The sequence below is a fragment of the Gekko japonicus genome, unplaced genomic scaffold (assembly GCF_001447785.1).
Source record: "Gekko japonicus isolate JY-2015 unplaced genomic scaffold, Gekko_japonicus_V1.1 scaffold245, whole genome shotgun sequence".
Taxonomy (NCBI): Eukaryota; Metazoa; Chordata; class Lepidosauria; order Squamata; family Gekkonidae; genus Gekko; species Gekko japonicus.
In genome coordinates, this window is record NW_015167537.1 from 309666 (window position 1) to 326057 (window position 16392).

Sequence of the window (16392 nt, forward strand, 5' to 3'; positions counted from 1 at the left end):
GCAAAGGAGTCATGGAATGGACCTAAACTTTCCCTGGGAGAAGTTTTGCTTCCTATAGAGCAAATACGCAAAAATTCAGTTGGCCACACCAACGGATCAGTCTATTACGTGTATGTTTTTGTATGTGACAGTGTCTTAGCTGTCCTTCAGTACAAACAATGCTAAGATAAATATGTCAAGGGAAAGAATACCAAAATAGATCAGTGCGTTGTTTTCCTCCCTTTATTTTACATAAGAGTGTATCTACAAAATCCTTATGAGTGAAGTAGTGACCACGGGCCAAAGTGCATGTGATGTTGAATATCAATGACTAGACCACTCTTTTTTAATAGTGAAAAGCATATGGCAGGGGGCTCCAAATTGTTTGGGGGCAGTGGTAGGAAGAGGGGTACTTAATTCTCCCTCTTCTGTCCCCCAGCTACTGTTTTAAGGTATCTAACAACTATGTTATGATTAAACTTTTTTCTTTAAAAAAATTAAAACCAGAGTTTTCATACAAAGAGTTGTAATATGATATGAATGCTGTGAAATAATTCCAGAGAATAATATAAAGTACTTCCTTCTAGCCACTCATTCATGGATCTGATGAGAATTTCACTACCAGTCTGCAGAGGAAAGCTTTGTTTGTCAACAGAGATGAGGAAATCACACATATCTGATGGCTCAAATAATAACAAACAGCATTGCTGAAATTATGCAGGCTGAAAGTGTTACTCATTTTGGAATGCCTGGGGATAATTCAATTTGCAGCAGGACAATCCAATAAAAGCATCATCTCATTTCTTCTTTGTCTGCTAGGGAAACATGGATGCATGCCAGGCAGCCCAGACCGGACCTCTTTCACCAAACTCTGCCTCAGTAGCATGTGAACAACATGCCCTTTTCCTTTCTAATCCACCACTAAGTATAACAATCTGAAACAATTTTTAGAACTTCAAGTTAGCTGTGATCAGTATGCAAAAACTTTTATAGGAGATCACAAACATCCCAGGGGACCACACAATTCAAGGTACAGCAACAAGAGCTTTTTCACATGACTTCTATTGTGCATAGCAAGAACACAGTATTGGCACTGTTGGACCTGGTTCCACTAGTAGCAAGCAGTGAGTGAACAGAGGCAGTAACAGAAAGAGCTTTAGCAACAGCACAAGTAAAGAAAGAGAAAATGATTATGGAGAACAACAGAACTTCAGTCTCTCAAACGTAACTGGTGAATTTCTGATATCAGTTAACTTTATTTTTAGAGTAATTAAAGAAACAAAACCTTATTTTATTAGTCTGCAGATGAATATTCCATTGATCCTTCACTATATGCAACTTAGTACAGCTGTGGCTTTACAAATGTAAAGATCTAAATGAACACTGCAAATCTCCAAGATAAGAAGACTACCAGAAAGGAAAGGGGGAAAAGAAAACCCACTTTTATTTTTTGTTCTAGAGACATCCATTCAGCCAGTACCAATAACTACTACCCAAATGCGAAACTACAGAAGTGTTTGAATTAATATTACATGCATTGTTAGCATACTGCTCTTTGTATCCCATTCTAAGTGCTTTAATATTAGCTCAGCTTGCCTTTGGACTGATCTGTTAATTAATTTATTTAGAATATTTATAAACCACCTGTCTCCCTATTGTATTTGGTACTCAAGGCAGCTTACAAAAGCAAAACTGTACAACACAAAATAAAACTGAAATGCAACATCAAGAGAAGGGACAACCAGTTAATAATAAGCTGCAGAACAAATTAAGTAACAAGTCAGCAACAATAAAAGCGCTCCACCAATGAGCCCACAAAAATTCAGACAATTCCAAAGGCCCTAAAGGAACAGAGAATCAGAAGCCCGGAAGAGCCGAATGGACCTTCGAGGGCAAAGAATCCCATAGCCTGGGGATAATCACTAAGCCAGCCCTTCTCCTTATGCCCACCAGGTTTACCTTTGTCAAAGCAACTCACAAAATAGGGGACTACCAGTTGATCTTTGGTCCCAAACTGGGGTGTATGGGCATTCTTCAGACACCTTGGTCTGAGGCTGTTTACAGCTTTAGAAGTCAAAACCAGCTCTCAGATTTGGGCCCAGAAACACTGGAAACTTGTGAAGATGACACAGCACTGGCATTATATGCTCTTCATGACAAATCCATGTTAAGACCCTGGGTACTACGTACCAACCTAGCAGTTCGAAAGCAAGAAATTGCAAGTAGATAAATAGGTACCACTTCAGTGGGAAGGTAACAGCGTTCTGTGCGCCTTGGTGTTTAGTCATGCCGGCCACATGACCATGGAAATGTCTTCGGACAGCGCTGGTTCTTCGGCTTTGAAACGGAGATGAGCACCGCAACCCTAGAGTCGGATTCGACTGGCTTTCGAGCAAGGGAACCTTTACCTTACTATGTTTTGAGGCAACTGAAGTATCTGGACATTCTTTCAAAGTCCATGAAGGGCATATTACAGTATTCTCATCTAGGTATTACAAAGCTTAAGTGTAATTGTGTAAAGGTCTGCCCTCTCCAGGAACAGCTGCAGTTGAAGAACCAACCTAAACCAGTAAAAAGCACTCCTGGCCACTTCTGCCATCTGCTTCTCTAGCCACAGCAGTCATGCAGCCATGGCTTGAGCAAAACTCTGAAGCTTGGAACTGGATCCTTCAGGAAACTGCAGCCCTAGCCATTGGAGGTTGTATCGTGGCTCTACCCCTAACCCACAGTGCTTCTGTCTTGTCTGAATTCAGTTTCAGTTTCTTGCACACATCCAGCTCTTTACTGACTCAAGACTACAGTTTAGGATTTCCACCACATATATGGAATAAAATGGAAAAGAGATATACAGGTGACTGTCAGCAGCATACTGATCAATGCTCCCTCTAAGCTGTGGACTCTTGTGAGCAAAAATTCTACTTGATGAGCTACTGGCATCAAAGTTGTGAGCGAGCGATTTGGCTACTGCATAAATTAGTTTGCTCTGGAGCCATCCTTTCTGAGCTAAGACAAAAACGTGTGAGCTGGAGGCTAAAAAACTGTGAGCTAGCTCACACTAATTCAGTCTAGAGGGAACACTGATGGCATTGTACTTCAAATGATCTGTCCCAGAATTTTCATACACATGTTAATCAGCATGGGTCACCAAATGTAATCATGTTTTATTCTGTAAGCCAGCTACCAAGCAACAACAATCCAGCACTACCTTCTCAGAGCTCATTACCAGGAAAGACAGAGGCACTGCAAAATATCTCCACCACAATCCATTCCAGTTAAGCAATGCAGAAGTACACCATGGTCCATGGTATTGCTAAGGGGATCAAGCTGAACCAGCAGAGATTATTTGCTCAGTACAGGTGAATCACAGGGTGACAACAGCAATTTCTAACTCATACCTACGTTGGAAGCCAGATTAAGACCCAGATAACCGCTATCAACAAAAAATGCCCACGATTGAATTGCCACCACTCTCACAGCATTTTGTACAAAAGAAAAGAAAAGAAAAGAAATTTAAAATTGGCCAATAGATGTTAAAATCCATAAGGACAAAAGATTTTTAATGGCCTTGTCATAGCTTACTTTGAGGCCATAGGCATGGGATCCCTCTCTTAATGATGCCAGCTCCAGGCCTTGGGCTAGTACTGTTTCCCAAAACAGGGCAAGAGGCTAGGTAACAGTACCTCTCTACCAGACTTAAATCAGTCAGGTTTAATCAGTCAGCATGGACAAAGATTAAGTAAGCAAGTGATGGGCACACATGCGCATATGCACACACACGTGTGAATGACTGACAAAACAGAGACAGGCATGAAATTATTTGTTTATCGTTTTGTTACTACTAACACAGCTAGATTACCCACTGAGAACTCAAGAGCGTCCTAAGAATGCTAATGCTGGGGAGAAGATGACATCTACTGTTTAAGTGCAAGAGAGACTTTCTCCTCCAAATGAAGGCTACAGGGTCACTTGTAACTTCAGTCTGTATATCTCTTACTTTTAGTGTTCCAGGATGTCAGGATTGGATGGCTTTCCCGGTGAAATTATTTCCAAGTCTGCAAGACTGCAGTCATGTAAATCAAAATGTCTTGCAGTGGCCTGTTCCCAACATTTTTGTTGCGATTACAGTTTTACGTATCATCTGTTTCTATGTAGTCTGTTAGCAATTGTACCCTATGAGTGAAGGAGTGAATTAATGTGAGCTTTTAGCTGATGACGCTTGGCACTTCAGGGATTTAAAAAATAAACTTTTAAAAGAAAATGGATTACAGAGTTCCTATACCTTTATGTAAATCAGAGTTGACTCTTTAGGCAGGAAACCGGGAATCCTGGCACAAATCGCTTGAAACCTGCCCACAAATAAGGGCAACAGAACAGACAGAGCACAAGACAGACAGCAACAGATGTAGACTTACCACTGGAACAGTTGGGTCCACCCCAGCCAGGCTCACACTGACAGGTGTTTGGAGCGATACAACGGCCATGGACACATTTATCAGCACAATGAGCTGTCAGAAGACAAGACAGAAATCAGGAAGAATAAAATTAGAAAAAAGTAGGGGATAAAAACCTAGGCTTTCAACAACTCAGCTGTTTTCTGGTGTCTCCAGTTTCTCCTAAAAACAAGGGAAATCTTAGCATATTTAAACTTTTTACAACTTCCTCACAATTTCTAGGTATTTAATGTTTTCTCCAGTCTCCAAATTTCAGCAAGAATCCCACAATGGCTATTACAGTTCTATATACTCAGTCAGGCAAAAGTACTTCGTGTTTTTCAGAGAATGTGTATCACCTAGTACTTTTGGGAAAGGAAGTATATTCTGTTTTTGCCTTCTCTGCTTTCTCATTTAAGATTTTCAACTAACATAGACCATTTATTTACTTATTTGTCTATTCTTTATCATAGAACAAAGTTTGAGTCCAGCGGCACCTTTAAGACCATAGAAGTTTAATTCTGGGTATAAGTTTCATGTGCATGCACACATTGAAACAGACTTTCTCAAGCCAACTAACCCCTTCCCCCCCCCTCTACCTATATGTAAGGCTTGAGGATGTCTATTTTAATGTATCTGAAGAAGTGCGTGTACATGAAAACTTATATTCAGAATTAAACTTTGTTGGTCTTAAAGGTGCCACTGGACTCAGACTTTCTTCTGTTGCTTCAGACCAACATGGCCTGTTGGTTTGAAGCATCTATTCTTTATCATGTTCTTTAACCTTTTATATACCAGTAACTGTGAATGTTTAATTATTAAGAGAACAGTTGCCTTCCCACTCATCCCAGCATACTTTGTCTTCCTCCTCTACACCAATTCTATACCCATACAAGTACCTCTGTACTTATCCTATGTACCTTCCCCACCTCCCCTACAATTTCTACCCATTAACTGTCTCCTACCCTGTCTTTAGGCCATCACTCAAGCCCTTTATTTATTGTTGTTGTTATCCACATTATGTTAACTGGGGAAAACACTGTAAAATATCAATAATAATAAAAAAGAAAGTAACAAGAACAACCTATGATTTAGTGTATTGACAGTCGAAAACAACATACAGAGGAAGGGAAGCTATTTTAAAATTTCTCACAAAAAGTTTTCAATAAAATTAATGTAAAACATGAAACAGTGGTACAGATTATTTTATTCACATCTTCTATGAACAGAGATATTAAATTGTTTTTTCCTAACTTGCATTTTTTTTCTGTATATTATTATTACTCCCTGGTTCAGTACTGCAATTACTCCCTGCAATTACTCCCTGGTTCAGTACTCATGATCACTAATGCAGGTAAGCATCATGCCAAATACATTCATAGAGAAGAAGCCTTTCTCTCCATACCTTACAATGGTTTACAACCTAACTAAACACATGTTAAATGCACATGACTGGGAAAGGGCAACTATCTATTAAATAAACTTGAAAATATGGATGTAGAACCCAAAAGGAACTTTGATCCCCTTTTCTTTTCCGAGTTTCCTATTCCCTTCTTCTTTCACTCTACTATACCATCTTTGCTCATTTTTTGAAATTATGCAAATATGCAACTTAATTCTTCTTGAGACATATCATCCTGAATATGATGCATTAAGCAAGGGCTGTATGATTAAGTTCTGACTTTTCACAACTTTCTAGGTTGATTTTCATGCTGGCAACAGACTAGGAAGCATCATCTGTACATGTGCTAAGAAGCACAACAAACAGCACAGCTGTTAGGGAGATACATAACACACTAGAAGCAGCTGTACGGATATTAACATTTGGACTATGTTCAAAGTCTTGGAGACTCTTAGGAAGGTATAAAAAAGGGGAGGTTTCGTGTCATGGTCTGCCAGGAAATTTTAAGATGTTAAAATACAAAGCCTAATGTAATTCCCAAGTCCCACTGGCAACAAAGAATGTAAGGAAGTACAGGCAGCTAGCCCATTCAGCATCACCTAATTATTACCATCACAATAAAATTGAATTGATTTCTACAAAGATGCTTACAGCTGAGCAAGAAATAGTCCTATGTAATCCTTATCTTTTCAACTACTGACTGAAAAACACCTTAAACACATTGCGTCAGACATATACTGCTATAAGGAGAGCACATGGGAAGGACTAAATGAGGGACTTTATTTGCAAATCATGCTGCCATTTGCGAGTACTTGTGCTCTTTAGATTTGCCCCTGGTGCAGAGATCCATCTTGCCATATTGCTGATAACAGTGGAATAACTGATTTATTCTTGTCCATTAAAATATTTATAGCCTGCTTTTATTTATTTTTTTAAAATCTTCAAGATAGCTGACAAAATTTATAAAAACCACAAAACAAATTAAAACATAACATAAAAATAACAATAAACAAAAAGTAGCAGCATATAAACTAACAAATAACCCTGCTGTACAGTATTATTTCTATTTATGACACACTGTAGACTAGAGGATGACTCTTTACAAAAAAGGTGTTATGCGTCTTCACTGGTATCTCCCTTATGACCCTAAATGAATGGTACAAAGAATAAATGGTAATAACTATAGGGCAGTGGATAGCTGTCCACTGAGTATTTTCTGGACAAATTTTTCTACTATTTAAAGTATGCACAAGGCATCAATAACAGCTATAATAAGTGGAGACAGAAAACAAATACTTTAATACTATTTACACAATCAACAAGACAAGTAAGATGCTGACATTTGAGAAACATACATTAAAATTTATATATACTGTTTCATTTTTCTAACAGAGTAGCTATTTTTAGTTTCTTTTGCTACTTTCACTGAGATTCCATTACTACCAGTGATATATGAGTGAAGTAGCAATAGGAATTTTATTCCCCAGGGAATATCAAAATTCATAGGGAAACTAGCTGTTCACTAAATCCTAACGCTCTACCAAATATGTGCAACCTAACAATTCATGGAGTCATCTCAGTCTATCCAGAATTTGGAATTGCAAGTGAAAACAGAAGCCAACAACAAAATGTCATCTGCTCCCTGGAGATAAACTGATGTTTTTAAAGACTGGACCTTGAGAATAATCCTTTTTGTCATGTCCATCTGAAGGCCAGTATTCATGGTCCAAGACTTCCATCTCTTCCTCTGCAGGAAGAAACCAGTTTTGTTCTCCATTTCCTGTGACAGCTACTGTCCACTTTTAATCTTGCACACTAGAATCTTTCTGGCTGACTGACAGCTGAAGGAATAATCAGTGGCTCTTCTAATCCTGGCACCAGAGATGTTAGGCAGGAACGTACAACTGCCAACTGGAACTGTCACTCAGAAAGTTATGCATCCATCAGCATTGGCACCTCCAACGAAGATGAATTCAGGAGGATGTTCTGAACAGCAGTCTTTTTCAAGCAAACGGGGCAGAGGGATCTACCATGCAACAAGATTCATGGAAGAAAATATTAACTAATAGCTGTTGCGGCTTTAGGATCTATTTCTTTGAGGCACCAAATCTCCTGATTACTTAAGAAAATTGAAATAATATAAAGATAATTACACTTACGGATGCACATTTCCCTGCTTTCATAAAATCCAGGACAACACTGAGATCTCCGTCGGTACATAGTTTTTTCTCCATGTCTGTAGGCAGTACGGTAACTGATTCTATCAAACAAATGAATTTAAAATTAGTTAACATGTATTTTAAAATATCCAACTTAAGGATATTTTGGCTTGACCTATACGTCAAAATCCACAAACATAACTGATTGGAGTGTTCATATTAGTGCTTTCCTCAGGAAACCATGAATTCAAATATTTCCTAAACTAGTTACAGTTAGAGAAAAAATAAACTTAAGAACACAATACAATTTCTAAATATGAAACTGAGATCTCAGTATTGTGACCTTCATCTTTTATTGGTCCGACGTTTTGGTATAAATTCAAAACATACAAAGTATAATCTGAAAGCAAGAATAGGGCAATCAGAACAAAGCAAGCCAGGAGTAAAGGAACTTTAAAAAATAATATTTGAATTGGCTTCTTTTTATATTAATGAACATAAAGCATATGAAGTAAGACTCAAGAGCAGCTATTCTTTGTTAAACAACATGTTCCTCGTCAGTGTTACATGCTAGTCCCAATGCAAGGTAAGGCAGTAGTACTAAAGAAAGAGTCTTTTCACAGATAATAAAAACAGAACAAACTACCTGCATCAACATTACACTTATTTATAATTTCTCTTTAGAGGACTTTAGGGAATATATTTTTACACTTCTGCATCTCACAGTCTTTCACAGTTCAACCATCCTTTGCAAGATCCACAGAACATGCTTAACAGCTTATATTTCTCATGGTCATTCAGAGGTAATTTACAAGAGAAGTCATGTGTCCCATGCAAAATATGGTGTTTGCACCCACATAACCTGTAGGTGTTAGGTTCATTCCAAGTGCTTGATGAATAGCTTAGTATACGCTCTTTTTAACATGAAGAAGCAGCCACTTATCTCCTACAAGGGGTTAGTCTAACAAAGCAAACTGAAAGCAGATAGTTTATTTAGGGGGGGATTACCTGTGTCGTGTGCATTTAAACCAGTTCAGTATATCAGTACAGCTGGTGTAGTAAATTTGATCAAAAGGATGTGGATAAGATTCTTGCACTGTAACAGAATAACTGGGCAGAAACAAAAAGGAATTACTAAACATGTTCACTAGTACAACCTCTGCTGATCTGAAGCACAAAGAGCTGCCAATTTAGGTTTCCAAAAGCTGCAGACATTGGTGGCATTCAGATACCATAACAAACAGAGGTTTGTCCATGATGAGCACAAACATAATTTGTTGCCAAGCCCCATTGCTCTCCTTCCTTCCCTTCACATGCAGAGCATAATTTAAGACTTCTGCATTCAGAAAACTTTGAATTTAACTCCAGCTCAAAACGAATTAGCTTTATCAAACATTGTGTGTTTCTTAGTAGGTAAAACTGTTTTTTGCATTAATGCTGTAAAGGATGAAAATAAATGGCACACTTTTTCTGGTGAAGATCTGGGTTTATATCTACATCAAGTCACAGGGTGAAAAAGCTTGGTATGTCAGCATCTAATAAAGACACTTCCACCTTCTCAGGTAAAATATTTCCTTGCCATCCATCTCCAATTTGTAAGCGGCAGTCTCCCAGCAGTTCTCACACAGGAATGGAGAACTTCAGCACAAACCAGAAGTCTGTTAGGACACATTATGATTAGCATGTGCATATTTCTGATAAAATGTTATTTGTATTATTTGGACATATTTTTTTAACCAGGAAACTGGAGCTGGATGATCCTACTCTACAAATAATTATGAAAATAATAGCACAAATGTGAAAAACCTGATTTTACCCAGAAAATCTTGGTAACTGGATATAAAACAAGAATTTAAATCTTGCTTTTCTGTTTGCAAATTTCTAGCATTTTGTACATGTATAAGTTTTTCTGGAGAGCCTCGAAAGCTCCTTTTCTAGGAAAGTGAAAACTGGAATTTTCCTAATTCTAATAAAAGGCTGTAGAGAATATGAACTGCTTGGTGGGTTCCCTGTAAATACATGACATATCACATAACCACACAAGTTATTTATCACTGCCTAAGAAAATACTGTGCAAATTAATCAAACTAGATTGTCATTCTTCTCATTCCTTATTTACTCAGAGGCCGTATTCTAAATTTCTTCTAAAATCTCAGCTGAATTGTCATTACACTTCATTATTAGGTGGGCACACATTTAGGATTGCCAAACACAAGTTGATGAAAGCTAATTTACTTGTGCATTCTACTGTCTATTCCAGTACAACTAAAGTTCTATGACAGCTTTCCAGATGGTAATTTTCTATGTTCTTTGCTCCTGCCACACCCCTGAATACAGGAAGAAAGCTGAAAGATTACTATATTTTGAAGTAACCACTGGACAGATGGGGGGCTTTGCTTGCTTGCTTTCACCAGCAGCTGTCCGTTACGTGTTTGCCGTGAAATATATTGGAGGTTAATTTAGTGGCTTTTCTAATGTGTGACAACTTCCTTGGAAAGCTAAAGATATAACAATGTATAGGAATGAAGATGAAACAGTAGTAATAATTATTTGCAAATTTGGTATTGCACTAAATAATCTCCCTAGCCCTACAGCTCCTTGGATACATACTTAAGAACTCCAATGAACATACAGTGCTTCTGTGTATGTTATTTCTCCTTTAACTTTAGGGTAGTGTATAGCTTCATGCACATAATTTATGCACAGATCTGCTCCCTGCGCTGAAGTAAATAATACACTGTACTGAAGTTATGTAGTTCTGAATTTCCTGTCTCCTCTTCAAAATAAGAAAGTAATTAACCCAACAAGTTTTAATATAGAAAAGATTCATAATTATATCTGGATAGCTTCCAACAGGCTAATTATACTCTGAACATGCAGATTCCCCCACTGAGTTAATTGGATTAAAGGTATCCTTCATTTCTAGTGTGGCTGTTACTTATAATGACTTCTGTTCCTTAATCCAGATATGGATACATTTTAATGTAAAATTAAGTATGCATATTTAGTTGAGTTTTGTAATTTTTTCTATAGAGTAACATCGAAATATGGTCCAGGGGGTTGAATTCTAGATGTCTGTTCTGCTGGGTATAACATTTTCCTCCACTGCCTCTTCCCTGGAAGAATAATCTGTGTATCTACAGAAAGCTCTGTGCCAGAAGAATATGCCAGTGCCAATGCCAATGGTAGAATCCAATCCATAACTTTAAAAAAACATGCAATATACACCTTAAATATAATGAACTAAAATAAGCATACGCTACTAGCAAAATATGATGATAATGTAATTAACAGAAATTTTACCTCTCCCAGTGGCTACACACATTTGGGTCCTCAAGGTTTAGGGATAAAGTTATGTCTATCCAATGGCATAAAAACATTGGTGGGAAATAAACAAACCAGTCCAAATAAAGAACCATCTTTTCAATAGGCAGTCCTGTAAAAAGAGAGAATACATTTGCTATATTATTGCTATATTACTTGAGCAATAAAGGAACAGAAATGTTTTTCTACAGGCCAGAATGCTCTAAGCAAAATGATAAGGAACAAAAATTATGAATATAAAACCAATACTCATACAAACAAGAAAAAAAAATGGCCCACCTTCTTAAGTGTGGGGTAACTTTCAGCAGAATGCAGGAACTGACAGAAAACACCTCAGAATCCCCCGTCATACCATGTTCAAATACAACACATTGAAGTGGACTACATAACTTTATCATGAGCAATATTTGTACTAAATGCTTAAATGAAATATACTCAGTCTACACTGCATGCTTACACTACACTGCATGGACAGTCAAAATGGGTCTAATTTTGTTTCCAGGGAGCCATTAATGGAACAATTATGACTCATTCACACAACCCCTTTAGAGTTTTGGAAATGGCTTTTGAAATACATTGGTCATTGTCTGAATAGAACTCCCTGACATATTTAGGTAAATTTCTCTGTTTATTCCACAGGATACTACTATAACACCAATGTAGCCACAAGTTCTAGAGATGTAAAATGCCTGGAATTTTTGAAGCCATGGGGGAGAAAGGTTGTGGGTTTTTTGGGGAGGGGTTTAGAAATCTTTTCTGCAGTGGGGGGAATTGGGGAGGATGAAATATATGACATACTTACTTTCCTTCAAAATTAAACTTCAGAACTAAACTTATTTTACTACTTTAGCGACAACAAATGCATCATTTACAACTAACCCATATATAAAATTATACTATATGGCATGTTTATGAAATTTAAAAGTATAAAAACCTTCGTTTTCTGCAACCAAATTGCAAACATACCCAGATATGACAAAGAGCTGTATTATTCTGTGCTCTGTGCTACCTTACCATATATACCTTAATTTTTGCTACTTGAGAGGTTTGGACAGAAACAGCTTTTTACAGTCATAACCGGTTTATTTATATAGCAAGTTAAATTTTATATCATTGAAAATAATGAACTCTTTAATATTACGTGATCAAAACACACATACACATATATACATACATATATATATATGAACATGAAATTAAGCAAACTCCGGAGCATGATGGAAGACAGGAGGGCCTGGCGTGATGGGGTCGTGAAGAGTCAGACTCGACTGTGCGACTGAACATCATCAACAAAAATATCTATATCTATATCTACAGGGGTCTTTTCCTAGAAAAAGAGCTGCAGGAGCTCATTAACATAGGGTATGCTAATGAGCTACTAGGCTATTAGCATAATAGCTCATTAGCATATGCAACGCCCCCTGACGTGACCGAAAGTGATGTCAGAAGGGGAAGCAAAAAGGGGGGAAGGCATATTCAAAAGCCTCCCCTTCCCTTCCTCAGCCGGGGGGAGGGGGGAAGCGAAGACAGAAGGGTTTTAAAGTTTAAACCCCTTCTCACTAGAGTTGGGTGGCAGAAGGAGGAAAGAGGGAAGGAAAGAGAGAGAGAGAGTGTTGAGAGAAGGAACAAAGGAATGAAAGAGTGAAAGAGAAGGAAAGAAGGAAGGAAAGAGGAAAAGAAAGAGAAGGAAAGAAGGAGGGAAAGAAAGAGCGAGACACGAGGCAGCGGGGGGGGGTTTCTGGCCTCCCAGGGCCACAGCGCTCTGGCGCTGGCCCGGGGAGACGGCAGGGGGTGCAGTGCGGGGAGCTGGGGGCAGGGCTTGCTGCCACCGCCATTTGTTGCCACGTAGATGTTCACTAAGAAGGGATTTTTAGAAATTTGACTCCTAAGGGGGTCAAAAGGGGTAAAATGTGCTCCTCACATTGCTTCCTGTGTAGCTGCCAGGCTGCTGCCTCCTTGCACCCCCCACCCTGATTGGTCAGCTGCAGAGCTCAGTGTTCTGAGGTTAGAAAAAAACAGTTACAGGAGACTGCAGAGAGCTAACGACAGTTGAGGAAATCAGGAATGGCCAACCACCTGGGAGGTGCAGCAATGCCGCTGGCCCAGCCTCCCCATGGCTTCAAACACCCCAGCACCTCCTACACCTGACAGGCAGTCTTTAAAACCATTGGGGAGGCTTGCTCAGCAGGATTGCTTTAGCGCTGCTGCTGGCCCAGCCTCCCCAATGCCTTTAAACACAATCCCCCCCCCTTACACCAGACAGGCAGTTGTTTGACAGATGGAGGAGCAGGGCCAGGGTACTTTAATCCATCAGGGAGGTCACCCCAGCAGGATCACCTTAGCAATGCTGCTGGCCCAGCCTCATCAATGGTTTTAGCCACACTCTCACCCACTATGGAAATATACCCCAAATTTGTAGAAAAGTGGTTTCCTGTATTACGTTATTTAACTTCTTACAATGTGGGTTCCAGAAAATTGGTTCATATGAACTTGCTTAATATCTGATTGCTCAGATGTTGTTTTGAATACATAGTTATGTCCCACTTCTTAAATATAACACAAATAAGAAGCTTTTTTTAAAAAGGGGGAGGTATGCTTTGCATCCCCCCCCAAAAAAAATCAATGCCCAGGCCAAACCCCTGAACCAAGAAACCCAAAATAAGAAAAGTGTATTCCTACCAATTCAATGCTCCCTCTAAGCTGTGCAGTCTTGTGAGCAAAAGTTCTACTTTGTGAGCTAATGGCATTAAAGTTGTGAGCAAGTGATTTGGCTACTGCATAAATTAGTTAGGTCTGGAGCCATCCTTCCTGAGCTAAGAGAAAAATTTGTGAGCCGGAGGCTAAAAAACTGTGAGCTAGCTCACACTAACTCAGCTTAGAGGGAACACTGCCTTCCATGACGTCAACCCCCACTCCGAAGAGATTTCTGAGAAACATGACCCTAAGGGGGTAAAAAAGGGGCAAAATGTGTTCCCCCAATTGCTTTCCATGTGCCTGGTAGGCTGCTGCCTCCTTGCCCGCCCCCCCCCCACTGGTCAACCGTGTAGCTCAGAGTTCTGAGGTAAAACCTGCCTGCTTGCACCCCCCTCCCTCTGATTGCTTAGCTGTGGATCTCAATGTTCTGAGGTAAAAACAGCCCGCAAGCTTCTCCTCAAAGTGGGGGCTCCAGTGATGCTGCTATGGAATCTCAACCCACCGAAACTCTGCAATGACACCAGACTGCAAGTGAAGGCCCTGCACAGGAACATCATCGAGACCACATTGCTCACTGGCATTGCTCAGGGAGAGTCAGTGTTCATACTACACATATCACTCATACCATCAGAAAACCCCTTTGAGTTCAAGAGTCTACTTCCCCTTCAAGATCTGCTTTGCTATGACCGTCAACAAGTCCCAAGGCCAGACACTGAAGGTGGCAGGAATTGACTTAACAGATGATTGCTTCTCATATGGACTGCTTCAGAGTGAGCTCATCAAGCAGCCTAGTGATCCTAGCACCTGAGGGCAGAACCACCAATGTGGTTTACAGAGAGGCCCTTCAGTAGAGAGAGAGAAAAAAACAGTATGTATGTCTCACTTCATTTTTTACACTACAATCTGCTCCATTAGAATTCCTACAACAAATGTTACATTTCAAACTTCACATCATCAGTATTATAACTGGATTTATGGAACTTAAATACCATAGCAAAGCACGGGTATCAGGCTAGTATAGTATATAATGATTATTAATTGTTGCCAGAATTATTCACATTTAAACAATAAGCATATTTGTTAAACAATAAGCATACTTAAACAGCCCCAGAAATGGACCAGTCCCCCTTCCCTGTCATGTACCCTGATGGAGGAGGGCTCGTTGGTTATAGGCCTGTAGGTTGGCTGCTGGGTGGGAAAGCAAAAAGGAAGCAGGAAAAGGCAAGATGCTAAAAGGGTTGCCCAGGAAGGGAAGAGAAAGTGGTGGGGGAGGTGGAGAGATCAGTGAGAGACCAGGTGGGCAAGGTCATGAAGAGTGGCCAGTGGTAAAACCATTTTATTTGACAATTTGGCAATTCCTAGAGAGGACTGACATTGCTTATGAGAAAGGCCAGAATTTTCAGTTTTCAGTTTATTTTTCTCCCACCATCACTGTAAGTGGCAGCAAGAAACACCAACTGAGGGTGGGAATCCCCACTGGCAACCCTAAAGTGAATACAGGGGGGAATGAGATGCCCTCTGCAAATCCTTCTGGTCTTCTTGTATCTTTACCCAGTGCTGTAGACTGACTTACTCTCTACCCAGTGCTGTAGAAGAAGAAGAAGAAGAGACTGGATTTATACCCCGCCCTTCACTTGGAGTCTCAGAGCGGCTTACAAACTCCTTTCCCTTCCCCTCCCCACAACAGACACCCTGTGAGGTGGGTGGGGCTGAGAGAACTGTGACACAAACTGCTCTTTTTCAAGGACAGCTGTGCCAGAGCTTTGACTGACCCAAGGTCACATCAGCAGGTGCAAGTGGAGAAGTGGGGAATCAAACCCGGTTCTCCCAGATTAGAGTCCGAGCACTTAACCACTACACCAAACTGGCTCTCCAATTAATTATCTGTAGACTGACTTACTCTAATATTTAATTTCTCATAAAACAGTGGATATTGTAGATTTGCTTCAATAAAAGATGGAACTGCACAAAAAATTAAACACCTGTCTCCCAGGTCTTAGGCTAATGTATACAATCTTTCTTTTTTATTTGAAAAAATACTTAAAACAAAATAATGTGAGTTAAACAGAATTCTGTATCCATAAAAAGGGCCTCTGACAACTTTATTAGAAGGCAATAAAAAACTGTGCAATTAACTAATTGTTTTTTAATAACGCACAAATAATATTGAATATTGCAAAATAGGATAAAAGTAGCTACTAGTGAAAGGAAAATGTTATATAAAGACAAAAAAGTTGTTGTGGGAAATGTAAGAAGCAGCACTCCTAAGTACATCCATATTTTCCCCCTTAATTATCAAACCACTATCACCTTACATATGAATAACATATACTAATCCATGAATAGTGTTAAACTATAATAAAAGTATATTTGTGATCTGATTTCCAACATAGTGGTGATTCCC

General features: G+C 39.3%; 1 protein-coding gene across 1 annotated transcript in view; it reads right to left on the reverse strand.

The window, feature by feature from the left end:
• Positions 1–16392, reverse strand: part of MEGF10 (multiple EGF-like-domains 10) — a 160951-nt gene that overhangs the window by 103049 nt on the left and 41510 nt on the right. Inside the window, exons 2-5 of the mRNA XM_015413519.1 lie at positions 11274–11406; positions 8979–9080; positions 7971–8071; positions 4392–4484 (exon numbers count right to left, since the gene is read on the reverse strand). Of these exons, the coding sequence (XP_015269005.1) occupies positions 4392–4484; positions 7971–8071; positions 8979–9080; positions 11274–11389 (412 nt within the window). The 5' untranslated portion in view covers positions 11390–11406. The remainder of the gene's footprint in view (positions 1–4391; positions 4485–7970; positions 8072–8978; positions 9081–11273; positions 11407–16392) is intronic.